General features: G+C 41.5%; 2 protein-coding genes across 3 annotated transcripts in view; one reads left to right on the top strand and one right to left on the bottom strand.

Annotated features, from left to right (window-relative positions):
* rap1gds1 (RAP1, GTP-GDP dissociation stimulator 1) overlaps nucleotides 1–3,632 on the bottom strand; it is a 46,972-nt gene extending 43,340 nt beyond the window's left edge. Inside the window, exon 1 of one of the 2 annotated variants that reach the window (XM_036146123.1) lies at nucleotides 3,281–3,632. In XM_036146123.1, coding sequence (XP_036002016.1) covers nucleotides 3,281–3,284 — 4 coding nt within the window. In that variant the 5' untranslated portion in view covers nucleotides 3,285–3,632. The remainder of the gene's footprint in view (nucleotides 1–3,280) is intronic. The other variant, XM_036146124.1, reaches the window with a different exon arrangement.
* A 7,243-nt stretch (nucleotides 3,633–10,875) lies between these two features.
* slc1a1 (solute carrier family 1 member 1) overlaps nucleotides 10,876–26,906 on the top strand; it is a 28,010-nt gene continuing 11,979 nt past the window's right edge. The window contains exons 1-6 of the mRNA XM_036146122.1: nucleotides 10,876–11,087; nucleotides 19,050–19,190; nucleotides 23,969–24,061; nucleotides 24,655–24,769; nucleotides 26,370–26,412; nucleotides 26,558–26,653. Coding sequence (XP_036002015.1) covers nucleotides 10,994–11,087; nucleotides 19,050–19,190; nucleotides 23,969–24,061; nucleotides 24,655–24,769; nucleotides 26,370–26,412; nucleotides 26,558–26,653 — 582 coding nt within the window. The 5' untranslated portion in view covers nucleotides 10,876–10,993. The remainder of the gene's footprint in view (nucleotides 11,088–19,049; nucleotides 19,191–23,968; nucleotides 24,062–24,654; nucleotides 24,770–26,369; nucleotides 26,413–26,557; nucleotides 26,654–26,906) is intronic.

Below are 26,906 nucleotides of genomic sequence, written 5' to 3'. Positions count from 1 at the left end.
GCGCCTTAATCTTAAGAGATATTCCTGCCGTGTGTTAAGAGCGATCTGGTCCGCTCAGTGGAACATCAGGACCGCTCAGACCTCAAATCAGGGACCGAGGACACATGAGCACTCCGCCTGTTGAATGTGACGTGTAGCCAATCAGAGAGCACAGGGAGGGAAACCCAGAGAAACAACAAAAAACAGCTCACCTCCATCTCATAGATGGCAGAGCCCCCATTCTCCACTGTTTTAACCAAACGCCTTTCCTTTTTATGTTTTTTCTCTGATAAAATCAGTCCCAGTCCATTGTTCTTCCTCGCCATCCATGTTTCTTTACTCATGTTTGATTGAGAGGTTTCACAAGATTTCCCATCTGCTGTCTGAATGATCCTGAGTGAAATCTGTTCTGTGTGCTGTGTTGAGCTCACCGTCTGACCGGATACCACACACTGTACGACCAAACCTGTTTCATCTAACATTTCTTTTATCAGTACATGTGGCGTCTCTCAGGCTTTGAAAATTGGCCGACCATTTTAAAATCCTGCCGGGTGAACCAGCCTTGTGTTTTCCTGCATGCTTTCATTTGCCTTTTTATTCAGGCAAACTTGCCATTTACCTAAATCTTCCCCTTTTATTTTATTCTATATCCTTGCACAGGTATGGGGGACCATTATGAGACGTGCCAAGGAAAGGCTTTCTTTGGCAAAGCACCCGATCAGCGGCGCTGGGTTGCAGGGAGACTTGTTCCAGCGAAGCAGCGGAAAGTTCCCAGATTCAGCCTGAGTTCTGGATGGCACGGTGCTTCTCCTCTTTACGCACGATAGAAACTTTCCTTAGAATCAAAATGGCTACAGCTCTGCACAGAAAAACAACTGACACAGGACATTCTCCAGGGCCAATCAGAAAGACAGGCGAGCAATGTGTGCTGTTGACTCCATTCGGTACATTTTTACTGAGCTAAATCACCTGACATTGAAAAATAAAACATCAAAAATAAACTGGTTTATGGGACGATTCATTTCTATGTTGTAATTGTCAATGTAAGCTGATTTAGTTCCAAATATCTGTACGTAGAGATTTTCAGTGTGCGCGCTGTTCTTTTAAGAGATAAATGCAGATTTCCTCTCCTCTCAGTTTCTCTGCATCTCATCACATCAGCCCCACCAACAGTGGTTTTTCCACCAGATGCTGCTGTGCAGGAAGTGTGAGGGGTTGCTTCTCATTAACAGGGACTGGACTGATTCACTACGCTGCCTCAGAGAGCGACTTCTCCCAGCCTTCCAGGAACGACCGCTGATCAGCAAAAATACTCACTCACCCGACCAAGTAGCCAAAGTCTGCCGCTGCAGTCACTTACGTGGCCATGGCTGTATAAAAATCAAGGCAAGCACACTGTTTCTACTAAGGCAGTGCATAAAAATCAATACAAAGATAAATATCGATGTTTTTTCAGTATCAATATACCTCCCAACCCCTAGGGGGCGGTATTAAAGCACGCCATTACTGTTCACAGTGAGGCCGACAGGATTTTAGAAGCACCTTCGTCCCTAAAAGCAGACGTTTGGGCATATTTATGGTTAAATGCATTGAACCAAATGCACATTGTTTTCCTGTTAACACATCAGTGTTCAATAGCTTTAACATAACTATAACATCTGGCTGGTTTTGTTAAGTGAATAACTTTGGGCATTAATTTGAAAGTAATAAATATCGATATTGGAGTCAAGTCAAATCAAGCTGAGCTATGTATCGAGAATCGATACATGGACGAGATGGATGAGCGAATACTTTTGGAACTATGGTGAACGTAGGTTTTCCAGCATGGCGGAGTATCAGTTAACACAGCAAACGTGATCAGGCGGCTCAAAAACCCAAACAATGACATTTTCCATTCTGTGGCCAGAAACGTCTCCAAATCCCCGCGTCAATGAGAACCAGGAGCCGACTAAGTGGGATGGACTCTGATCACTGAGAGGAACAGAAGCAGATTACACGTGAAGATTCTATTACTTGCAGCTCAGAAAAATAAAATAAAAAATAGGGATGCACTGATCTGGCATTTACGAGCTGGTTTCCCTCTAAATCTGTCCCGGCAAATTCAGACCGTCTAATGATCGTTGACTCCGCCGATTCATTTGAGCGACCTCTGCTTTATTTCAAACTATTAAATTTAGCAAATAAAAAAGGGGACAACGTTCTGCGGGTTACTTGGCTGAAGCTGTCAGCATCCGGTGGAAGGGCGTTACAGGATTATCCCCGTGTGTGCAGCAATAACTGTGCTCTCAACCTTTTTCTGGACAAACAAACAAACAAAAAAGGATCAAAAAGATGTTTGTGGATGCGTTTCCAAGCACTGGAAAAAGTGGGAGTTTTCAGATCTGAGGCTTTTAAGGAACTGACTTTTCTGTATCTGGCCTGCCAATCAGCAGCTGACCAATCAAAAAATGGAAGAAAAAAAAAAGACTGATCAGCAGAAGGTTATTATGTGATGGTGTCCATGATCAAGAAATAAGCTGATCAATGACATTCAGCTGTAATAAAAAAATGAAATAAACTTAAAAACACAGGAGACTGAATGATGGATACCTCTGTGTTAGAACGGTGTCTCCAGGACCTGATCTTAACTGACCCCTCAGGACAGTCCTGTAAGCCAGAGTACTGAGCAGGCTGCAAACCTCATCAGGGTTCCTGCTCCTCTCACACCTGCTTACACATCTGCAGCTAAAAGATGGACCAGGGCTGCAGCCGTCACTGCTCGGCTCTGCCGACGGTGCGACATCATCAGGTCCGGTCCACACTCACAGGCCCGCGGCGTGCCTGCATTCACACACCCCTCTACGGGCTCGTCGGCAGAGACCGTGGGAGCAGCACGAACAGCACCACAAGGTGGGCTGCTTCATCCTATTGCGTAACCGCTGTGGGGATGGAGCGGTGCCATCTTCCCCGCCAGCACCGCGCTGCCATGTCAGCAGATGCCCCGTCCTGGAGGGCCCGCCGGGACAAGCCGCAGCGCGTCTCACGGGCCAAACGGGACCGCGGGGAGGAGAACGGGATGATGGAGATGCAGAAGCCACCCCACCCCGAGAGCGGGGCGCGCGCAGCTTCGCGCGTGCACGGGCTTTCGGGTCCCAGCGAGCTCTCTTCCTCTGAGCGCACGAACCCGAGCGTCCCACCCGCCCAGGGCTGCTGCGGGACTGGACGTCTTCTGGTGTGATAAACGCGCCATGCGTCGACTGAATGAAGGCGGCTGTGTGCTAACTGGGCTCAGCGCGAGCCGCTCGCTCCGCCGTCTACTCACCCATCGCGGCAGGAAGTCGCTCCACGAAACCGACGGAGTATGTTGAGGAACCGAGCCGTAGCAGCACAGAGGCCCCGCTCTCCGAGACGTGAGCTAGCTTAGCGAGCCGGTGAGGGGTAGCGCCCGCAGCGGCCGGGGTTGTCCCGTCGGGGTAGACGCTGCGGCGGCCTGTGCTCCGGGAAGTAGCAGGTTAACGCTCCGGACTTCCTCTCATGCCCGCACCGACAGGCCACGCTCACGGACTGGCGATTCCCTGAAACACTGCCTCACTCCCGACACGGCGCAGTCAAGTCAGGAAGGCGGGGTGGAGAGGAGGACTTCCGCTGTCAGCCTTCACAATAAACCAGCTGGGTCCACACGGGGCTGACCCCTAGAGGGCGCTCCAGCCTCACACATGCCAATGACTAGGGGCCTGGTTCTCAGAAGAAGGTTCAATTAAAGATGAATGTGATCTTAATCTTGAGGTCTACTAAGTATTTACGGTGAAAATGGGCACATGGAGATGTAAAGCAGATAAGGATGAGCTGTTCAGACACATAATAACCAAGAACAGTCGCTGTGTGTCCAAATAAACTACTAAACTGTAACTGTTGTGACTCTGCTTTATGTGCAAGGCCATTATGGATTAGGAAGTCAGGCTGGTGAGAATCAATCAGTCTTTCTCTATATAGCACTATTAGCCTTAACATAACAAAGCGACCAATGTGCTTTACAGGTAAAATAATGTAATAAAATAGTAAACTCAATAAGCACTACAACATAACATATGTCACAGGAGAAATAAAACAAACAAAGACAATAACAGCAATAATAATAATAATAATACAATAAAAACAATGGTCTAACGCTCAAGCCCGGAAATAAAAGTTAATAAAAAACAGCTTTTTTTTATAAGTGATTTAAAATGACCCAAGGTTTTGGTGGACTTTATGGATGCTGAGACTGTTCCACAACTAGGAGGTGCAGCTAAAAAAGCTCTATGTTCTTCAGTCTCCAGCTGAGTCCTCAGAACATCAAAGCATCCCAGTTCTGATTTCTAAGGCAGAGGTGTGGACTCAAACCCTCTGACATAGGGTCAAGCTGCCACAAATTTAAGCTGGACCCTTGGATGTGCAAAATCTTCTTTTATACCCCTTAAATACATCTTGTGGTGTACTCGGAGTCTCTAGGAGTGCAGAAAAGCTGAATGTAGTCTGTCCAGGTACCGCGTAGATATCGCTATATTCTGTTTGAGTTATATTTTTCAAGCGGTGCACTTTTCTCTATTCTCTGTTAAGTGTTTTGAACAATTACATCTCAGTATCAGCTGCACAACTGCTAAACAAGGTCACAGACCTCAGCTAACCAATTTTCTGAATCCGTAATTATTATTTTTCACAGCAATTTTGCAGTCCATGCTGAAGGAGGCCAGAGTTACAAGGAAGCGGGGAAACGATAACAACGAAGTCAGACCAAAGCATTTCACAATCCTAAGGTGTTTGGTTATTTATTAGTTTTTACGTTCCTTGGACTGTGCATCTTTCAGTTAGTGTTTGGCTTGTGTATAGTTTACCTGTGTTCCATCCATGCCCTTATAGTTTCCCACCCTAGTTACCTTCCCCCGCTGCATGTATTTCTGTTGATTATCTCGCACCCAAGTTTGCTATGCAGATGATTATTGCTCAGCATATTTAAGTCATGATGTCAGTCTTCACCAGATCCTTAGTTAACCATAGTTGATCTTTCTTTTCTGCCTGAAAAGGAAGGCAATAAAAAGCATGATGTGTCCTCTTTAAGCCATTTGACTTAAAAATACTGGATATATGAAACAGATAGTGGGTTACAGTGGAAGTGTAGCTGGTGCAGAAGCCAGCCCTCAGTCCAAACCTGATGCAGTGAGGTGCTAGAGAATGCTCCTGATGACCTACATTTTTGATTCAGGCGTTCTGAAGCAGAAGCAGAAGCACTAGCCCTCAAGAACCGGAGTTTGACACCTGAGGTGCATGGGATGTCAGTAACTGGGGACTGCATTGTTTGATGTTCTAGGATAGTAATATTTCCCAGAAGTCATAATGGAGGTGGTCTTTCTTTGACAATAGCAACAAACAAATACAAACAACAAAAATCCTCTGTTGTTCCCACATACGCAAAACCACTTGGCTATATGCCGACTTGAATGGGAAGGTTGTGGGTTTGATGCCAGCTGCCCCCCTGTCACGTGGTGATGTGCTGCTGGCCAAGGCACTTAACCCTAAGTCACCTACCGATGTGTGCGCATTAGTAAGCGTGGTAAGGTTAGTGTAGCTCTTGGGTAACGTTTTTGATTAAATCCTGGAGGCTGAAAATTGCTTTTCAAAACTGCTTTTCAAAACACGGCCAATGTGTTGCACACTCACCCAAAACAAGAAAGAGTAGGGTGATGCTGAAAGTGTACAAAATACACATGGATTCAACAGACTATTAACAGACTGGAATAACTGTAGATTGCAGCAGGATTTCAAAGATGTAAACAACTTGTGGAGTTTGTTGGGAGCAGTGATGGTTGTAAAGTGTAACAGCTGTAGGGACGAAGGATCTGTGATAAAGCACCTTTGTGCTCGGTATGAAATGGTAAATGGTTTGTACTTGTATAGTGCTTTAACTAGTCTTGACGACCTCCAAAGCGCTTCACACTACAGTTTAGTCATTCACCCATTCACACCCTGACGGTGGTGAGCTATGTTAGTAGCCACAGCTGCCCTGGGGCAGACTGACTGAGGCGAGGCTGCCATGCACCAGCGCCACCGGGCCCTCTGACCACCACCAGCAGGCAATGCGGGTTAAGTGTCTTGCCCAAGGACACAACGACAGTCAGTGCAAGGGATCAAACCAGCAACCCGCCAATTGCAAGACAAACCCCCTAAACTCTGTGCCATTGTCGCCCCAAAGAAGGATTTAATTTGTCAATTGAATGATCTGATATCACTCATGTATTGTTACTAGCTTTGTTCTGGTGTAGTTGGTTAACATGGATTTCATTATTCATTTTATTATAGATTAGTCAGCTCATTGTTTTCTTCATTTGCTGACCGTGGAACAAGCCAATAGTTACCCAGTACAGAGGGACATCTTCATTTGTTACGTCCAACAAACAATTTAGACTTCAAAGTAAATAAAAATTCACAAACGTCCATAAAATGTAAATAAATTAAAAAGCAGAATCATCTTTCAATAGACTCTTATCTTACCTTACCTACACATCTTCACATAGGATTTAACTCGACTCTGTGGTGGGAAGATTACATTGTGACTTGTTGAGCAGCCACTCAGTCCCATCTCTGTGTTCAGAGACGTTTCTGTTCTTCAAAGTTGGAAATTTCAACCTTTTAATAACATTTTAACACAGAATAAGATGGCATCTTTCACCCAGTCAAGCAGTACTAATTCAATTTTTGTTTGTTTGTTTATAGTCAAAATAATAAAGAAACTGAAAAACTCTTGTTGCATTACTGTTTTAAAGTCTCTGTCTGCTTTTCTGTTTTACATCTCACAAAATAAAAAGGGTTTGCCTCTCATTTTAATACTTAACATTAAAAAAAGCTAACAACCAATGTATTGTTTTTGTCTCTTTATTGTTGCTATCTGATGGGGAAACTGAATAACCAAATCATTCACCAAGAGTTGAAAAGTCGGATTAGTTTGTGTTGCCACAGGGAAATGAAGAAATAAATAAAGCCATTGCTCTCAGTGGTTTGGCATTGTTAGAAAGATCAAAATCTGAATACCATCATGGAAGAGCTGCAGTAGATGGCAGCATCGCCACACAATATCAGTGCCATCTGTAAGATCATGTTATTGAAAGGAGATTAGAGGAATCAGCTAACATGACAATATTTAACTATGAAAACAAGCAAAACCATCATTTCTTTCCCACCAGGTCCTGGATGCTGAGCATCATTCTGATGTGTGCTAGGTTAACAACGGGTCCAAGGCCCAATTTTAAATGAACAATCTCTCTGGAGTGTACTAAGGCACATCCCACTGAGCTTAACCTTGTTATGCAGCATCATTTTACTATCTTACAACTTGCTATTTCAGCATTTGGTGTATCATAGTTATGTGAATGATTTAAAGTGATGCATCTTTTTTAATTCCTTGAATGTACTTTTCACGTCCTCATACCAGTGAACTTAAATAGCAAATCCTTTTAGACTGTTCTGTCAGGAAGGCCTTGAGGGGAGGAGAGTTAGCGGGCAAAACATTTTAGTTTTCTCCAAATCAGACAAATAAAAGGTTAGAACGACTTCTTCTGTTAGCCAAAACTTCTTGTAAAAATCTGTGAAATTATTTTAAAGATGCTCAGCAGGAATAAATATTCATTATTTAAGTATTAAGCAATGTAAGAAAATACGTTCTGGGAATTGTTTAACTTCCTGTAAAGCATTAGACGGCTGAAAAATAATTTACTGGATGAACGGATCAGCATCTTGAACACCTGCAGATAAAGCTTTTGCTTAAAATGGCGACAGCTTTATCTGCAGGTGTCAAGACAACATCCAGATCATCGAAGCAATCATTTCATTCTCAGATCAGAAGTGGAAAGTGTGGGGCTGTCCACATTCTCCACTGCTGTAATAAACCTTCCCAGCCATTTTATGTTTACTTGTAGTTTAATCACCGTCTGTGCACGGTTGAGTCATTTCTGATCGTCCGGTGAATAAAAGCACAGCTCAGTCTGGGCGGGTTCAGACTTTACAGGAACTTCTCCTTGCACACGTTGAGCAGACTGTCTCACAGCTGGACAGACAGAGCAGTAGTGTTGCACCGATGCCATTTTTTGGCCCCGATACCTGGCTGTGCAGTATTGACCGATACCGATACCATCTGTTTGAAATTGTTGTGTGTGTGTATATGAAGAACTGCATACTACTTAGGGTAGTAGAACTTTTTATTGCCTACCTGGAATGGGTGACAATAGTTGAATAAACTTTTGGCTCTCAAAGGCCAAAATAGTGCAACATTTCATGAACTTCTATAACATGTATAATACTAGTCAGGAGAGAGAAGGCTGCATTCAAGTGACATACAAACATCAAAATGGTATCAGCGCCTTATTTGTTGATACTCGCCGATACAGATACCACCATTTTAGTGCTGGATCAGGCGCCCCGTCCCATACTGGTATCGCTATCGGTGCAACACTACAGAGCAGACTGTCTTTCCAGCTGTGAGACAGTCAGCACCACTGTCTCACAGCTGGAAAGTCCTGACTTCAAATCCTGGCTGGACCCTTTCTGTTCAGAGTTTAGATCCTATCCCCATGACGATACATACACACACCTGCTTCTTTTCCACCTGTCCAAAATAACACCAAACTGCCCCAGGTGATAGTGCAAAGCCAGCCCAGGCTTGTACCGGTCCCTAGGTAAAAAAGTGATTTTAGGGACGTTCCACTCAAGGCGTTGAGACATTTATATTACCCATGTTTGATTCTTCATTCAACACAACGTGTTTCCAGTGAACCAGTGAGCCCCTAATGGGACCTGTGTAACTAGATGACAGAGCACGCTTTACTGGCCAATCACATCAGTCCCTTGGCATGATTCACACTTTAGCACCACGGATAAAATGCATATTAAGTATCAGACTGATAAGTAAACAGAATTTTCTGAGGCTTACAGGCGTCACTAATGGCCCCGTGGAGTCAGGCTTGTCATCATAATCTTATGCCTCCTCCCAGCTGATCCACATCTGGTACAGCAGCTCTGCCTAACAGAATATCTGTGGTTTTATTGTTTTATCTCTATGGGTTTGCTTGTTCTGCATAGCGTCCTTGAGGGTTCTGAAAGGCTTCTTCTTTGTTGTTTTCTCGCTGACTGCTGCATGTTTCCGTCTTCCTGGAAGATTTTCCATCTCGTTGTTAAATCTATTGTTTTATCACAGCTCTGTCTCGTCCCTGCAGCGTCTCCGGTCTGCGTCAACCACAGCTTGTGACGGGCTACTTTCTTTGACCTGAGAGGTTAGACTCTTCTGTGATTTATGACTAAGTCATGGCGCTGAACAAACGAGTTCAGTAATTGAGCTCACATTAGCTGAAAACTTTGTCAACCCTCTATATGAAGCGGTGCGCATAAGATTGACATTACACTGTCATAAATATGATATAACACCTATCACATCATAATTTATTGAATGACAGTTAATGACAACAGCCATAAACATTTATAAAGACCCCTTCATGTCTTCAAATAAAGTGTTACCAATCTTTGAACTGAATCCTGCTGTTTTTAAGAGGAGAACTCAAAGGTGATGCGGTTCATGTCATGACATTCTGTTTAAGGGTGAACAAAAGATTTACTCTGTGTTTTTTCGTGGCTAAAATGTGGATATTTCATAGGGAAAGCTGCATTAGAAGATGCTGACTTTACATTTTTTGCTGTTGGTGTTTATTCTACGCGGAATGGAGCAAAGACACAGAGGAAATCTGCAGCTACTCTACTCTGTCTCCATCCTGCCGCTAAGTAAGAAGAGACATGTGTTTACTTAACGTAAAGGAAGGTTTTGTAAGCTAATGTACCCAAAGAGAAGCAGGGTATTACTTAAAAGATGAATGCTGGGTTAAAAGGGACCACAGTTCAAAACATGAGTCAAAATGTTAATTTTTCAGTTTTATTTGCTTTTGTTGATGGAAGTATTATGAGATCATTATGCTTTGAGAATTTGGCTATTATGATAACCAATTTATGTGAATCTTTAGTGTTTCAGGGCATCCTCTCTAAGACTAAGAAAGTAGAGCAGATCACTCCAGTTCTAAAGTCCTTACACTGGCTCCCTGTATCTCAGAGAATAGACTTTAAAATATTTCTGTTAGTCTATAAATCCCTAAATGGCTTAGCACCTAAATACATCACAGACCTGTTATCACGCTGAGTCTCCAGACTACTAAGATCTTCTGGCTCAAATCTATTCTGCATACCCAGAACCAGAACAAACATGGAGAAGCAGCATTTAGTTTATGCTCCATTTATCTGGAACAAGCTCCCAGAGAGGACTGTAAAAGTGCTGAAACCCTGAGCTCCTTTAAATAAAGGGTAAAACCCAATTAGTTTAGCGTTGTCTTTAAATGTTAATCTTGAAGTTTATAGTTCAACTTGTATGTGACTTGCTGCTACTGTTCCAATGCAATGCTTGCCTCTGTAATGTTTTTTGTAATTGGATTAAAAAAAATGGAGGGTTAGATGTTGATCCCAGATATGACTTGTTCAGTAATCCAGGTTGTCAGTTATTGTTTTTGGCTCACTTGGATAGTTTCAGCACTGGGCTTTTAACCGTTTAACCGTTTTGTGGGTGGAAAGCCTAACCCGGTATACGGGATCCAACCCAAAAACCAGCAATGTTGAGTTAAATCAACCCAGATCTGGACCGACCCATATTTGAACCAGGATTTGTTTTTGTTTCTTTTTTTTAAATAGTACAGTGTAGACGTGAGTTGAAGTGAGCAACCGTGTTCCCATCACCTGATGAAGGTGGACCTGACAGAAGCACCTTGTAGGGGGGAGGGGCCACCAGCAGACCGCTGCCTCCTCTGCTGTAGCAACACTGCTGCTCCACCATCCTCCTCCTCCTCCTCCTCCTCTTCCTCCTCCTCCTCCGCTGCTCACCGCCAATCTGCAGGAGTCTTCTGCGTCTCCACAGGAGTCATTGTTCTCGCTACACAACATTTTCTTCCTCCGTTGCGCAGGAAGAACCGTGGACATGATGGGCAACAAGGAGCGACGCGGAGTGAACGTGAAGGGCTTGCTGAGGAGGAACTGGCTGCTGATCGCCACGGTGGTGTCGGTGCTGATCGGTACGTGAATTCACGGCTCTGCATGCCAGTGTGTCCCACGCTGACGCACTATTCGCGCTAGAGACGCGTTGGCCCCTTGCTGTGTCGCTCTGTGTCGGCTTTAGAACGCGTTTGGACCGCAGCCCAAAACGGTGGCAGGGATTCTGTCCACAGGTTGGGTGCTGAAGGAGACAGCCTCTGTCTCTGTCTCTGTCTCTGTCTCTGTCTCTGCCTCTGTCTCTGCCTCTGTCTCTGTCTCTGTCTGGATGGGCTTCAGTCAAACGTGACCAGACTGAGGTGACAGCTCATGGTGGTCTGTGTGAGGGCTCTCTCTCTCAGCACTGCTTCCAGTGTGGATGCTGGCTGAATGCTTTAGCATCCACACTGGAGGCATCCAGTATTTTGACCCGTGATGTGTAATCTAGTCAAAGGCAAACCAGTGATCGGGTGCCTGTTCGCTTCGCCCAGATAAAACCTCTAGTCTGCAGATGATGCAGAGCTTCAAGGCAGGACTAGGTCTGCATAAAGATCACAGCTGAATCTCAGTTTTGAGATTTAAAAAGCTCTCTAAAGCCCAGCTAAATTGGCAGAGGCGCATAAAAAACAACAACACAGCCCTCACGCAGTGCCACACAATATTCGTACCTCTGGAACTGTTGCACATTTTGTCCCACTGCAACAAACTTCTCTGTGTTTTATTTGGATGTGATGTGACGCTCCAACACAAAGTAGCGCATTATTAGGATGTGGACAGAAAGGGCTGCCCCCCCCCCCCCCCCTTCCCACAAGTAACAGTCTGAAAAGTGTGGCATGTATTTTGTATTCATCCCCCTTTGCTCTGATGTTTCGGCTACGCTTAAAGCCACTGGAGTGTTTTTAAACAGGAATCTTATGGTCGACACGCATAAGATGGTAAATAGGAAATGTCCAGACTCTGTTCTTGCAGTTAAAAGCCGATTTATTCCCACTTTAGCTTTCTTATAAACAAAAGATAATACAAACGGCCAGCTGTGTGGCGACAGTGTTTCCCGGCCAAGCGGTCAAAAACACATCCACACACACACATCATTTCCTGTCTTATACATACTTTACACATATTGGCTTCTACACTTTTAAAATAAATTAATTACAAACGATTGCCTTCAGAGTCCACCTTGTATGTGGGCACTGCAGGTGAACATTAGAGAGCAAACAGCATCATGAAGACCAAAGAACCGAGGAGGCAGGTCATGGAAAAGGCTCTGGTGCAGATTAAAGCAGGGTTAAGGTTCTAGGTTCAGTCTTTCAAGTTTTCAACATCTCCCAGAGCTCTGGTCAATCCATTATCTGGACATGGAGAGAGGATGGAGCACCTGCAGACCTACCAGGACAAGGATGTCCACCTAGACTAACTGGCTGGGCAAGGAGAACATTAATGAGAGAAGTAGCCAAGCAGAGCATGGTAGCTCTGGAGAAGCTGCAGAGATCCACAGCTCAGGCAGGGAAACCTATTGACAAAAAAGCATTAGTCACCCACCACTTTTTTGCAGTGTAGATGCGACTTGAGATGGTGGACAGAACAACCACTAGTCCTGCGCTCCCCAGATCTGAACTGTGGGTAAGGCAGTAAACATGCAGAACCAACGTATCAATTAAAATTGATCCTACACACTGTATGTGCTTGACGCGGACTTTGCTGCGTGATTTGGTTGAACTGCCTTTTTTTCTTGCTTTACAAATAAAGTAAGGTCTCTGATGAAAAGTGAGGACCTTTTATTGGTCCTCATCTGTTTTCTGGGCTAGGGGTTAGGTTTAGCACTAAGGTGTCAATTAGGGTTAGGCCATAGGAAGTCTATGAAATGGAGGCTGATCCTGATCCTCTACCTGATCTACAAAATTTCATTGTATTTACCTTGTAAGTATGAAGAGAAATAAAGCATCTTATCTTATCTTACGTTGTATTTTTAAAAAGTGTGTGTGTGTGTTTGTACACACAGTCCTGACATGAGAACGCGGTGGACACACAGAACTGCAGTGAAGCCCCAGATAAGGTTTAAAGTGATCCTTTCATTTCTTCTGAAGACAAGTAATATTAGCGTTTTGGACCGAACCACACAGATTACTGACTTGAATATGATTAATGATCTGTGAAGGGAGCAAAAGATTAGGAGGAGGGGGAAAGAGACACCAAAGATAAATCCCGAGAAAACCTGTGGAAACATTCAGAAAGATGCTCAGCGATTAGAAGAAGGTTTTGGTTGCTGTGATGCCGGTAAAGATGTTTCCACTGAATCCTGAAAAGGGGATAAACATGTTCCAACCAGCTATGATTTTGGTTGCAAATAACTAAACTACTACAGCTATTTATCTCTGCTATGGGCCACAAGCCCACTGAGGGGCAATTGTCTATTATATCATACTTATATCAATTCTATTTTTCATGATGTCATGCAGCATTAAAATAATCTAATTCTAGTCAGCACTGAGAATTCAGAATTGGACTTTCTTTATTAAACTCTGGAACATACTGAGTGATGCTCCGCTATCCCCCTTTACTGCACTTTACTGTGTCATTTTAGAAGATAAAATAGACGGAAAAGTCCAAACGACTGTCTTTATTGGGACCAAACTGACAAAACAAATCCTCATTTTTACATCTTTGCCTCGACTAATTTAGAACGGTGTAAAACGGGCCAAGAATACCTGAATTTCAACGTTTTTAAAGCTACTGGTTAATCAGTATCTGCACTCCAGCTGACAGAATGCTGACTCTGCAGAGTCGTTGGACATGAAGAGGAATAAGCATTTTCTGAGGGTTTTATGGTTGGAATAACTTCTTGTCTTTTCAGTGTTTAAGCTCGGTTAGACATGTTTTATAACACAGTCATCAGATGATACGGAGCGTGATATAAAAAAGCGTTGAGCGTTTTTTTTAGGCTGGAAACTTTGGCCTGCATTTCCATAGAGGGTTCTGTGGAGAAATTATGAGCAATTAGTATCTAACCTACAGTAATAAATGCTGTTAATTTCATCGTTTAGTGAAATTTAAGGTCAAATTATCCCAAGTGCTAGAACTACTGGCTAGACCAAAGGGTTTTCTACCTTGTTAAAACATCTTTCGTCTCAAAATATCACTTGGTGTTGGCTCATCAGACCAGATTTCATGAACCACCAACACATTAGACTTTCATTTAAAGCTAAACCCAAAATTATTCACATCCCTAGCAAATTTTGATTTCAAATAATTTATGTTCAACCAATAACTCCGATAAGAAATGAAACAGGGATCTCTATAAGGATAAGGGAACTTTGTGAATATCGGTTTAGAAAGAAAAAATTGTTATATAAATTTTTATCAGAAAAATGTATTATACCTTTCGCAATAATTAGTGTAAAAATCTGTATTGTCATTATCAGTCAAACCCTTCTTCAAATTAATAAACAGCTTCCTTTTCATTATCAGTCCTCAGGTATTTTGATGATTTATCTTTGGTGATCTGTGATAGACTGGCGACCTGTCCAGGGTGTACCCCGCCTCTCGCCCATTGACAGCTGGAGCACCCATCATGACCCCAACAGGGATAGACGTGTTAGAAAATGGATGGATGGATCTTTGGTGATGAGCTCCAGGCCTTTGAGATTAGAAAACCTTTACCAAAGAGTTATCAAATTCTACATGATATGATCACTCTTTAGATCAAATCATGATCTAAAGAGTGATCATGATTTCATAAATTTCTATTTGTCACCACCCTAATCTGTAACCCCCTCCACAGACTCCCAATATGATTCAAGGCAGGACTCCTGATAACCGGGAATGATTATTGTTACACACCATGGAGAGTTGTGACTATAAGACAAAGAAAGTCAAAGAAAGAGGACCCATCAAAGGATGTGGCCAAAAATTAGGTATTGTGCTAAATAAACAATAAACCAGAATAACGTTGATGTCTGTCTTTGCAACTGAAAATAAATCTAAAAGCCTCCATGTTTTACCCAGGAACGTGTCTGTGTCTATTTGAATGAGTCTACTTGCAAAATAATTCAAAGCAGTACGAATATCTAATAAAACATTCCAGTACAATCCGCGTATCCCTCCATCCCTTCATCCTTCCACAGACACTACCAGTTTATCCACGTTTGTGTAGCTGCGTGTATTTTCTACATTGGAATAACAATGTTAACAGACAAATGGTGCTATGGTACGTTCCATCAGATTTATTTCACCAGCAGGCACACCTCAGTGTTTTTATATTCCACTGTCAAGGTAGGAGCAAATGTTTTTAGTTTTACTTAAGGAGATGTTAACAGAGCCTAAAATACATGTTACATCCCACCCTAGTACTGTTGGTCATGGTTCAGCTAACTATTAGTCAAACGCTTTGAAATTAGCAGAGAGAAAATCACTCGTATTTCACCCAATAAGCTATATTTTGATTTTGTGCATGTCATATTATTTAATGTCTTAATGTACCAGTGCCAAACAAAGATCAGTTCTGGCATATAATATATATATATATATATATATATATATATATATATATATATATATATATATATATATATATAATTTATTTATTTATTTTTAATGAACAGTGGCAGAACATACTGACTGTTCACAACCTCCCAAAAGAGCCGCACCTTAAACTATCTGAATGATCCTTTGACTCATGATCACTCTGTGGGCAGTATGCTGTAGATGAGCTGTTGTGAAATGGAAGTATTCCCAGTGAGCTTTGTGGAAGTTTTTATCACCTGCAGGTCATATGCTGCGGAAATAAGCTTTGTCATTCACGTTTCGCCTTGATTGTTTCATACCCAACAAGCCTCTCCCACAAAATATGACAACATGTTACTTTTCCAACCCATTTAAAGCACACCTTGCAAAGCTGCATTTAAAAGTCCCTGGACCATCATCAGAAACGTCTTTCCCGGAAACTGCTCACGTAAACACAAATATCTTCTTCAGGTCAAAGCTGTTTCAAAATCCACCCCTCACAGAGTTGATGTTTACAAGCATCCTCACCAGGCTGGGGTGGAGGAAACTGTTACTCTGTAAAGGTGTTAAGGTAAATCATTATAGTCACCATAATTACACAGTAATCGAGGTAGTTAAATTCACAAGGATCCAGCATGAATAACGCCAAGCAGTAAACAGGACAGCCACACTGCAGGCCTGCAGGCAGGTGCTGCAACCAAAAAGGCCAACTTGCAAGAAAAGCCTATTTTTGTAATATTCCAAAAGATCCACAAATAGCTTTGGAATTAAAGCTTGATTAGTTGAAAGTTACACCAGGTAGCATATTATTATGACAGCTGGGCCCAAGGCTATCATTACAGCAACACAGTTTTAGCCCAGGATAAATGAATTCAGGAAAATACAATGCAGTTCAGAATGACTAAGAGCTGCCTTTGGTACAACACGTTTTACCTGGTTCATTTAAAATGCAGTCCAGCGTCAGGCAGAGACAGATGGATACAGGCGCTCAGCATGGAAGAAAGCCGCCGATAGACTTGAAAGGCTCCCAGGTACAAAGAGAAATGAAGCAAACATGTAGCTATGCAACAACAGAGTTGGAAAATGATCCCAATCAGAAGATGAATGGCCACAAAGGGAAGCAAAGCAACCACAGAGAGGTAAATAAATATAGAAATAATTGAATAAAGCACTGTTTATATTTCCAGTTTTCTTTTTGTCATGGTTGAGTTTTGCTTTGGCTTTGTTTTTCTGTTATTTTCATTTTTTCATCTCTTTTGGGTTAGGTTTGACTTTATTTATTGTTAGTTTTCTGTCATCAGTTATTTTCTGTCATTTTTCACTTCACCTCCTCAGCAGTCAGTCACACCTGTTATCATTTACCAGTCAATTAGCCAGACCCTGTTTTCACCTGTGAAGTGTTCTATTTAAACCTGCCTCTGCCTTCAGTTCAGCACTTGGCCGTCATCATCCCACACCTCTCCATGCCAGTCCCCGGTTTGCCTTGGAAGCTTTGTTTTGCTCCTTTTGTTAAGGTTAGTCCTGTCAGTCACTCTAAAGACTGTTTGTTCACTGTTTGTTCCTGGAGAGGTTCTGCTCTGTGCCCTGGTGTCTCTCAAGTTCTGCTAACCTGACTAGCCGCCCTGGTGAAGCTCAGCTCTGAGCCCTGGTGTCTCTCAAGTTCTGCTAACCTGACTAGCCGCCCTGGTGAAGCTCAGCTCTGTGTCCTGGTGTCTCTCAAGTTCTGCTAACCTGACTAGCCGCCCTGGTGAAGCTCAGCTCTGTGCCCTGGTGTCTCTCAAGTTCTGCTAACCTGACTAGCCGCCCTGGTGAAGCTCAGCTCTGTGCCCTGGTGTCTCCAAATCAACTGCTAACCTGAGTGCTATGAGGCCTGCTAGCCGAGCAGCACCTAGCAAGTGTGGACTCTCTGTCTCCGGGCCGTCAGCTCCTGCCATCACCTTCACTCAGTTTCGGTGCAACCAGCTCCTCATCAGACCTCCACCCATCAACCTTGCAATAAAGACTCTCAAACTTTTAGTCCTGTGTGTGTGTCCTGAAGTTCATCGGTAAACAAAATCCTGACACTTTTTATAAAATCCTCCACTCCATTCCATCAACATACCTGGGTTCTATAATTCCTCTTCTATCACAAAGGGTTTAATGCGTCAGAATAGAGAACTCCCACCTCTTTGATGCACTTTGTTCTGAGTTCAGTAAATATCCCTCAGGGCGGCTGGGGCTCTGTCACTAGACCACCGGTCTGGCCATCTGAAGGTTGTTAGCTTGATTCCAGTGTTTCTTCGCCTGAGACGCTGAACCCAAAGCTGCCAACCAATCTGTGTTTCAATGTAATATAGTGTGTGCTGATACTGTGGTAGGTGAATGTGGCCCCTAAGGTAAAAGCACTTTGAGTGGTCAGTACGACTAGAAAAGGCCACTATAAGTACAGTCCATGTACCAAAAGGGTTATGGACATAGATACAGAATCATTTTACGTTGGATTCAAAACTACTAACTGTGATCATGTATGTCTTTTTCATTAACAGTTAATGTAATTCAGATTGTGTTATAGTCCTTGGAAAAGATAGAATTTGGATGAAACTGAGCTGTCATACTGTCATGTCATAGTGTATGTTTCTGTTTGTGTGTGGTTGGATTTTTTTTATTTAAACCCCTGATGAACCTCAGAGTATTTTTTTTCATTCTCTGAAACAAAAAAGGTTACATCCAGAAGGTGTGGTTTGCTTTGTAATGTGGCTGCAAATGCTTTTTTAAGCCTTCAAAAGTCATCTATATGCATATATATGATGAACTATTGCCTTTGGCACTACACAGTATTCATCTGTTATGAAATATTAGTCGATTTCTGGTGCTTCTTTTCACACCTGGAAGAAAGACGCATTCAGTGCGAAGATGCCTTGCTGCTCCAACGAGCTATGATTTTGTGGGGGAATGTGGGGTCGCTCTAGAGCCGCTGCAGCATGGTACCAAAAAAGAGCAGTTCCTTTCGCTGTGCAGATTAGGTGCTAAAAGAGCCACTTTATCCCAACTTTGAGCAGAAATGATCGCACTCTGATCACACATCGCCGCTCAAGGTAGGTACTTCTACGCTGTACGTAGACTTGCAAGGTTTTGATAAAGGAATAGTATCATAACAGAGTTAAAAGCTCAAAGTAAATTTTGCTCAATCTAGGCCCTTGAAAATGTTACAATACGGGTGAGTTTTGTTTAGATCAAGAGTCTCAAACCTCACTCCTCAGGGGCCCGTGTCCCCCAGCTTGTGAATGTGTGTCTCTGCTTCAGCAGACCAGAATCAAATCATTTGGTCATTAGCAGGCCTCTGTAGAAGTTGACTGCATGCTCTGGTGGTAATTCATTCTGGACAGGAGGACAACAGGTGCTGGGGACCAGAGTTTGAGACACTTGGTTCAGGTGAATAAATGTGAGTTTTACGTTAATGCAGCGGTTTGTTTCAGGTGAACATTAATTGCCAGAGAACCTAAAAAGTTGTCTATTTGATGTTTCAGGCATCGGTTTGGGCGTTGTGGTCAGGGAGTATGCTTCCCTCTCCCACCTCCACAAGCAGTATTTCGGCTTCCCTGGAGAGATCCTGATGCGAATGCTGAAACTGATCATCCTTCCACTCATCATCTCAAGCATGATCACAGGTAAGCTGACACTGTGGCTGCATTAGGAACAGTGAGCATCATGGTTTTTGCAGATCTTTGAACTGTTGCAAACATAAACACACTTTAAAAGGTCAGCTTGTCTATTTTTAGAAGAAACTACAAACGACTTTCAACATTTACTGTAAAAAATAATGTATGATGGAGGTGATATAGAGCATGAACGACAACATTTCCGTTTGTGTTTAGGAGTGAGACTTGGAGTCTTTTTGCTTGAGCACCAGAAATGTGTTATGATGGTTGCAAATAAAATGACTGTCCATCATCATCTGGTAAATAATCGGCATCAGGAATATAAAGATGCACAGGCCAGAGAACATTGAGTACGTACAACAGGAACAGGTTGTCAGCTATAACACAAATACCAAACCTTAGCGCTGATAATCTCCAATGAAAACTGAATGATAACGGCTCCTCCCTTCATTATCTAGAGATGCCCTGAGAAATCAACTGCTGAGTTAGACATTTTTTTTAGCTGGGGCATGCAAAACTCCAAAATATCTTTTTGCAAACAGTGAATGTATCATAATTTATGTCATGATCCATGGGTCTTGCGGTTTGCTTGTCACTTGTTTTTTGCTTTCGAATAATTTTTTGGCGAGTGGTTATTTTCACAAACGGTGTTCCGTACTCAGTTCATTCTTTTGTGTTGATCGTTTTTGTGTTCTGCTCCTTCTCTCTTGGTTGAGATTCTTTTTTTTTTAATGTTAGTCTTTTCTCTTTGGTTAGTAAATTTCTTTTAGCACCGGTTGTATTCCTTCTGTGTTTATTTGTCATTTTATCTCGTTTTACCTCCTTAGGTTCTCCCCCAACAGGACTTTATTTTCCTGATTAATGCAACCTGGTTCTTGTGCCACTCATCAACCCTCCCAGTAGATTAAAAGTTTGTGGTTGCATCCAAATACATCTAATTACTGCTCCGAGCTCCTGCTCCTAGTTCCTGTTCCTTGACCTTTCATGGGGTCAACAGTAAGAACTCTATCATGTGTTGTGCTATTACACACTGTTTTAAGGTATTTAATGTTCAATAAATAACTCTCAGTCTGTTAGTTATTGTCCGGTGAATATCAGCTCAACAGCTGATATTCACCGGACAATAGTTGAAAGGGATGAATTTGAGCACTGGTGATGTTTTAACAGAAGACTCTACACACATATAGAATAAATGAATGACAACTTCTCTTCAAGTTCAAGAATTTATTAACAGAAACAAAATGAACATCCAGAGAACATCGCTATAGAATGCTGTTTATCTGAATTAACAATATATTTCAATCAACAAATCCTCTCTATTAGGCTAGTGAAACTTAACTAAACTACTAAGCAAAATGAAGATAAAAAGAAGCTAAAGAACTATGTACATACAAAAGAAACAAAAGACAAAATAAAATGGATCATCATCATCATCATAATAATAATAATTCAGGGAATCCTGTTTCATTGCAGATCTAAGTTAAAGAACCAAAGTTCATCTTGAAGAATGTGGAATGAGGTTAAATTAGCTTAACTACTTTAGAACATTTGGTATGTGTTTCAACCCATTCAAAATGCAAATCCTGAGTTAAACAAAACATTATTTGATACAATAACATTTAAAAAAATGATCTCAGTAAAATCAGTAAACTTTAGAATGCTTGATTTTATTAATGCAATTATACCTCCGTGACGCTAGGGGTTGCTGTAGCTTTTTGTCGCTAAAATCGGTTTATCCTAAAGTTATACAAAAACACCATTAAATCGATATTAATACTCCATTTTAATGCGGTAATAACGCTACTAAATATCGGTATCTGCACGTTGAAGTGGTTTTTACAAAAACCGTAGATCAGAAATTGGCCCTGAAAATCTAAATGGCATACATTTCCTCTCCTTGCGTTGTATCAGTTAATGCATGTGGGTTTGTGCAAGTCAAAGATGTTAAAGCAAAGTAGAACAACAACAAAGAGTCTTTGGGAACAGCACAGAAAAATTTCCAAATCTGTGCCACATGTTTGCATCATATTCAGGCCACAACAATCTCTTCTTGTAATTAAATATTCTACAGCAGTCTGTTGATAAAATCATTGTTTATTCCCTGTGAGGGCGTAAGGCCGACAGTGAGGGTGTTAGGAATGCTTTATGAGCAGTAAATGTTTGACCCTATTGTAAGACAAGGCAAGTTTATTTAGCAGCATTCATACGCAAGGCAACAAAGGAAAGAAACTAACAAATTATTAGGACATAAAAGCATTGCATAAAAGAAAGAGTTACTAAATTACAGAGAAACAAATGTTTCAAATAATTCATTAGTCAAATTCTTTAATCTAATAGCTGCTGTGAACAAAATATTTTTAGCCTTAATTTAAAGGAACCAACAGATTCTGAACATCTCAAGTTTTCATGGAGGTAGATTCAGAGCTAAGGAGCAGAGCAACTAAATACTACCTCACCTCGTTTGGTTCTGGTTCTGGTTCTGTTTCTGGGAGCTCTGAGTAACATGAACTGTTTGGGAAATATTTTCTTTTAGCAGTAATCTATTGCACAATACTTTTTACTTTTCAATCCAAATAGCTTTGGATTTTAAAACAGCAAAGCAGACAGGGGGGAAAGAGAGAGGAAAGCAACTTGCTTCTAGAGCAGAGATGTCCCAGAAGGTGGAGTGAATCCTCTGTTTCACTGGTAGATGATTCATACTTTTGCAATTTACATTTCCCATGAAATAAATTGTCTAAACAAGTTTTAACATCTGAGTGCATGTTTTCTCCTTCTTTTTAATGTTTATTTTTATTTTTCTTATTTACATTTTTTTATTTTATTCCTAACAGATTAAGAATCTTGTACATAACTTTATGTTTTGAGATAAAATCAGATGTTATGAGTCTGGCTCTCCCATCCTTTTTAAAAGTAAGCCGCCTCTCCCAGTCATCCAGCAACCAAAACAATGCCAAAACATCATAAACAGTCTCCCCGGATCATCACGTTTAAATCCCTGTTGAACATTTTCCAGTGTGCTCCCTCTGGAACTGGGAATCCTTTCAGCTGCTCTCTTATTCAGGGGTTGCCACAGCAAGTCATTAAAACTTGAACACAGTCTTGATCATTTTTACGCTGGATGCCCTACCTGGGGATTCATACCTGAGTCGGCCATGTCTCTCTCATGACCTCTGACCTGCTTCTATCCCAGGCAGTTCTCTCTGCCCCGGTGCACTGGCATATGTTCCAGTCCTTTTGTCCCAGTGAATCTGCATTTTGGTGTTTTTAATTATTTTGTTGTATTCTGTGTGTTTTCTCATAATCTCTGACACATACTGATTGGTCAAACGAAATCCTTTAGGAAATAGCGCTATAGTAAATAACACTTTTATTTAAGTATTGTAACCCCAGATTCTATGAGTACAGGCACAGCCCTTGAAGCTCTGCTCTTCACTGCACCTCTTTTCTACACAGTCTAGATGGCTATAGAAAAAAAAACCAATTGGGTATTTGGGAACTTATGGTCCGGTCCCGGCGTAAGTTATTGTCAATGATACCAGGTTGAGGCGGTGAGGTGGATGGAAACTATTTTTATTTTTATTTTCAGTTCTGCACTGTGCGTGAGGGACATAGTGGGGTAAATGCTTAAGAAGTGCCTGTAAAGCACTCTTTTTATAGAGGGAGGAAGAGGAGTGAAGGGTCTGTGCTGAAACCCCACAATGTAACAAGCTACCTAAAAATGCCTCTTAAAATTGCACACCTAAACTAACATGTTACTAAATTGAGTATATGCACCTGAATTCAAACGTAAGGCGATGCAGCCCCACAGCGCCCCTATCTCATAAAAGAATCTCTTTTGTTTCTTGGCGCTCCCTAAGAGGAATGTCCTGTTTGGCTTACATCATGAAACCATCCAAAACCACCTTCACATGCTGACGGTCTGTCTAGCTTCTCCTAGCATGTGGCTCAAAACAGTATAGTGGCTCTTAGGTGCATGACTTTCTCTGTTTGCCAGATTACTGAGAGCTATGAGGCTTGTTGTTTTCCATGTCTCGGACAAGCTTCATTTAAATTTTATTCTTTTTCCTTTCTTGATGACTTTCACGATGACTTTAAGTGACACACTATATATACCATATATATATATATATATATATATATATATATATATGTATATATATATATATATATGTATATATATATATATATGAAAAAAACTACAACAAAAAAAGCACAACAACATATGTTGTTGTGCTTTTCAAGATGTTGTGGTTTTGAATATGTTGTAATTATTTATTTGTTGTTGTGGTTTTTAATCTATACATGTGCTTAGTTAATGTTGGTATGTTTTTTAAGATGTTGATTTGATTAGGTCGTGTTTTTTCATTTGTAGTTGTGTTCAGAGCTTTGTTTATGTGGTTTGCACTTCAGGACTATCGTACTACAGACAGAATTATCACCAAATTGTAAGAAAGTGGGTAAAAATGTACAACAATGCATACAAAAAAATGCTAGTTGTTGACATGATGATGTAAGGTGCATGTATGGACTGGCAGATCTCCAATGAATTGTTCATTGGGGTTGTGGTCTAAATGTGAATCCATGCAATGCAACAGAACAATCCTGGTTCTTGGAGGCCCAGCCTGTTAGACTGTTACCAGTCTGCTGCCACTTAACTTGGGGAAATTTGTGATATTTACTATTGGAATTGGATAGAGGCAATATAATGGTGTGCTATACATCAGGTGCATCTCTTGTGATGTTTTAATCACATCTTCATTTTTTTATGGTGGGCTTGTTGTTAACAGGTGTTGCAGCCCTGGACTCTGAAGTGTCAGGAAAGATAGGTCTTCGAGCTGTTATCTATTACTTCTCAACAACCATCATTGCAGTTATCCTTGGTGAGTTGATGTCTTCCTTTTCTAATATCGATTTTAAAGCCGCTGGAAAACCGGGCCAGTTTAATCCTCATCCTCATAACTAAGTGAATGCAGGGTATCAAAAATATATTTATTCAAAATACTTCCCAAGTACATTTCAGTTAGTCGTTTTTTAAAACAGTGTTACAAGGTGTTAAGAAGAGTGATAAATGGTACTGATTGGGTTCTGCACTTTGTTCATGTTTTTTGCAGCTGGAAATGTTTCAAACAGCCACAAGGTTGTTTCTGTAGTTATGAGCAACATGTGCCTGCCTTATTTCAACCAGTTAAATGTCTGTGCACAGCAACAAGTGTGGCAGGGCAGTGCTGTCTTCTCTGTCTACTTAGTACTTGACACAGCCAGAGAAAAGAACTTTCTTTGGCATCTCATTAAAAGGACTTTAAACCATAGAGCGAGTAAAATGAAAGAAACTTAAGCATTGCTCTAAAAATGTAACTATTTAGTTCTTCAGTGTACTTGGTTACCATTAACTGGCCTCTACACACCCTTGAGCTTTGTACTGTTGAGTTGGTACTCTGTATCCTTTGGCAAATAATGGTCTCACTCTTTCCAGGAATTATTTTGGTGATGACGATCAAACCGGGTGTGTCCCAGGAAGCTGACCACATTGACAGAACGGGGATAACTCCCAATGTTACTACAGTTGATACACTACTGGATCTCCTCAGGTGAATCTCTAAACATTTATTGGTATAAATATCTGAGGAATTTTCTCAAATCCCCAGTTGTCCGTGGCAGATGGCTGTTCAAACTGAGTCTGGTGGTTTTGTCCAGTTAAAAAGGAGCTTTCCTTTCCACTCTCTCTACATGCATGCTTAACATGAGGGATTGCTGCCGTTCGTACCGCATGGCAGGGATTGGTCAGAGGTTTTACAGGCCTACAACTCTTACAGAGATCACATTTTCCCTCCTTTTTCTGAATACAAAATCTATTGACTGCTGTCAGGATGGCAGGAACATTTCACCCAGTATAACAAAAAGTGTTTCTGAACAGGATTACCAACTATAGGTTTAAGAAGCACAAAACACATTTGGTAGCATCGAGCCTCACTGTCCTGTTAGCACTCAATCAGTTAAGCACCAAAAATAGGGTCAAACATTAGGAAACAAACCATCTTTAAACTGTTTTATCCAAAACTAAATTTATCTGCCTAGAGACTCAACCTCTTACTGTAGTCTCATTCTGATGAAAAGTGGAGGACCTTTGATGTGGAAAGTTGAGTTGCATGGCAACCGCTTTCAGTCTAGCATCTCAGGACTAGCTGTACAAGGAGCTGTGGTTTCAACACTATCTTTCAAGGCTATGAGTTAAAAGTGGATTTGTTGGTGTATTTTGTCTGTACATTTCTTAGCTTTTTTTTTCAGCAGGAGCTCAGACAGCCAGTTTCAGGTAGCTGGTCTCTACTCACCCAGAGACAGTCGCCAGGTACACTAAAAGCAGACTGTACTTATTTTAGATCCAATGTTTCTTTCAATATGCAGTCTTTTACTTGGCCAATAAGATCAAGATATCAATGCACGTGTCCCATCTATGCAGTCTTGAGGATCTGTGGGAAAAGAAGAACACATTTTATACCAGTATCATATCACAGGGATTCCAGCTGTAAAATTCATCCTTCCTGGAAGCTTTTAGAAAGAGGTTAATGCTGTGCATCCCGAGAGCTTGAGTTTTTACCAGTCCCCTGTTCGCTGGTGCATTTCAGTCTCTTCTCTCAAGTGTGAGTCCCAACACATGTACAGATCTGCTCTGACAGCATCACAACAAATATAGTTAGGAGAGGAAAAGCTTACAGTGGTTGTCATTTATAAAGCAAAAATACTAATGTTTTTTATTTCATCAGATTGAAGAACAAAACTTTAAGTCTAGTTCTAGCAATAGCTGCGGCAAGCAGGTGGGGATAGCATCCCAATGCGTAGCTTGTGATGTGTCCTAATATGTAGCCCTGTCTTGCTAGACTGTGACCCTACTCTGAAACCAACATGTTGAATTCACTTCACATAAGATCCAGTATTGGACAGTATTAGATCATGTTAGGCTAAATATGATCTCAAAGTTGATTTAGAAACCCATCAAATTGGTTTTACAGCATGTTCTGAAAACATTTGACGAACATCAAGTCAAAGGACATGTTTAACTTTTTCCAGTTTCATGAAAGGAACTATTTATTGATGGCAGGTTTCCAACAAAGGTTTTTACAGGAATGTTGCAATGAGCAACATGTCGATGAAACGATCTGTCTCTGATTCTGGGACTTTTTCTACCAACAGAAACATGTTTCCAGAAAATCTGGTGCAGGCTTGTTTTCAGCAGGTCAGAAACCTTTCACATTCATTGTTCACACTTCCACAGATGTTAATGAACTTTTTAAATCTACACCAGGCTGTAGTGAGAAGGCAGGAGGTGGACCTTTAAATGGTGGACTGACATGATTCTAATGTTCTTGATTTCACTCTAGTACAAAACAAAGCGGAAAGAGTTGGAGCCAGTGAAAGTCACGACCAACACCACTACAATTCCACCTCTTGCAACAACCATAATGACAGTCGTAGAGGTAGGTGAGCCTTCCGAGTTTACTGATTATTAGGAAAACCCAGGAGGAATCTGACCTACTCAAGATTTTGCTTGTGTAACTATTGACTGTTGTCGCTGTTGCAGCAAAGCACTAATCTAAATATATCTCAGGTACTAGCAAGTTCTAATCCACTACTGAGTTATCAGCTGTATCCAAACCCTACTCATTGTGTCTCAGGCAGTTGTCCCGACCCAGATGTAGCCCGCACTTTGTCACAACCTGTCTCATTGGT

This window comes from Fundulus heteroclitus, chromosome 14 (assembly GCF_011125445.2).
Source record: "Fundulus heteroclitus isolate FHET01 chromosome 14, MU-UCD_Fhet_4.1, whole genome shotgun sequence".
In the NCBI taxonomy this organism is placed as follows: domain Eukaryota; kingdom Metazoa; phylum Chordata; class Actinopteri; order Cyprinodontiformes; family Fundulidae; genus Fundulus; species Fundulus heteroclitus.
This window is presented reverse-complemented; position numbering and strand designations above follow the sequence as displayed.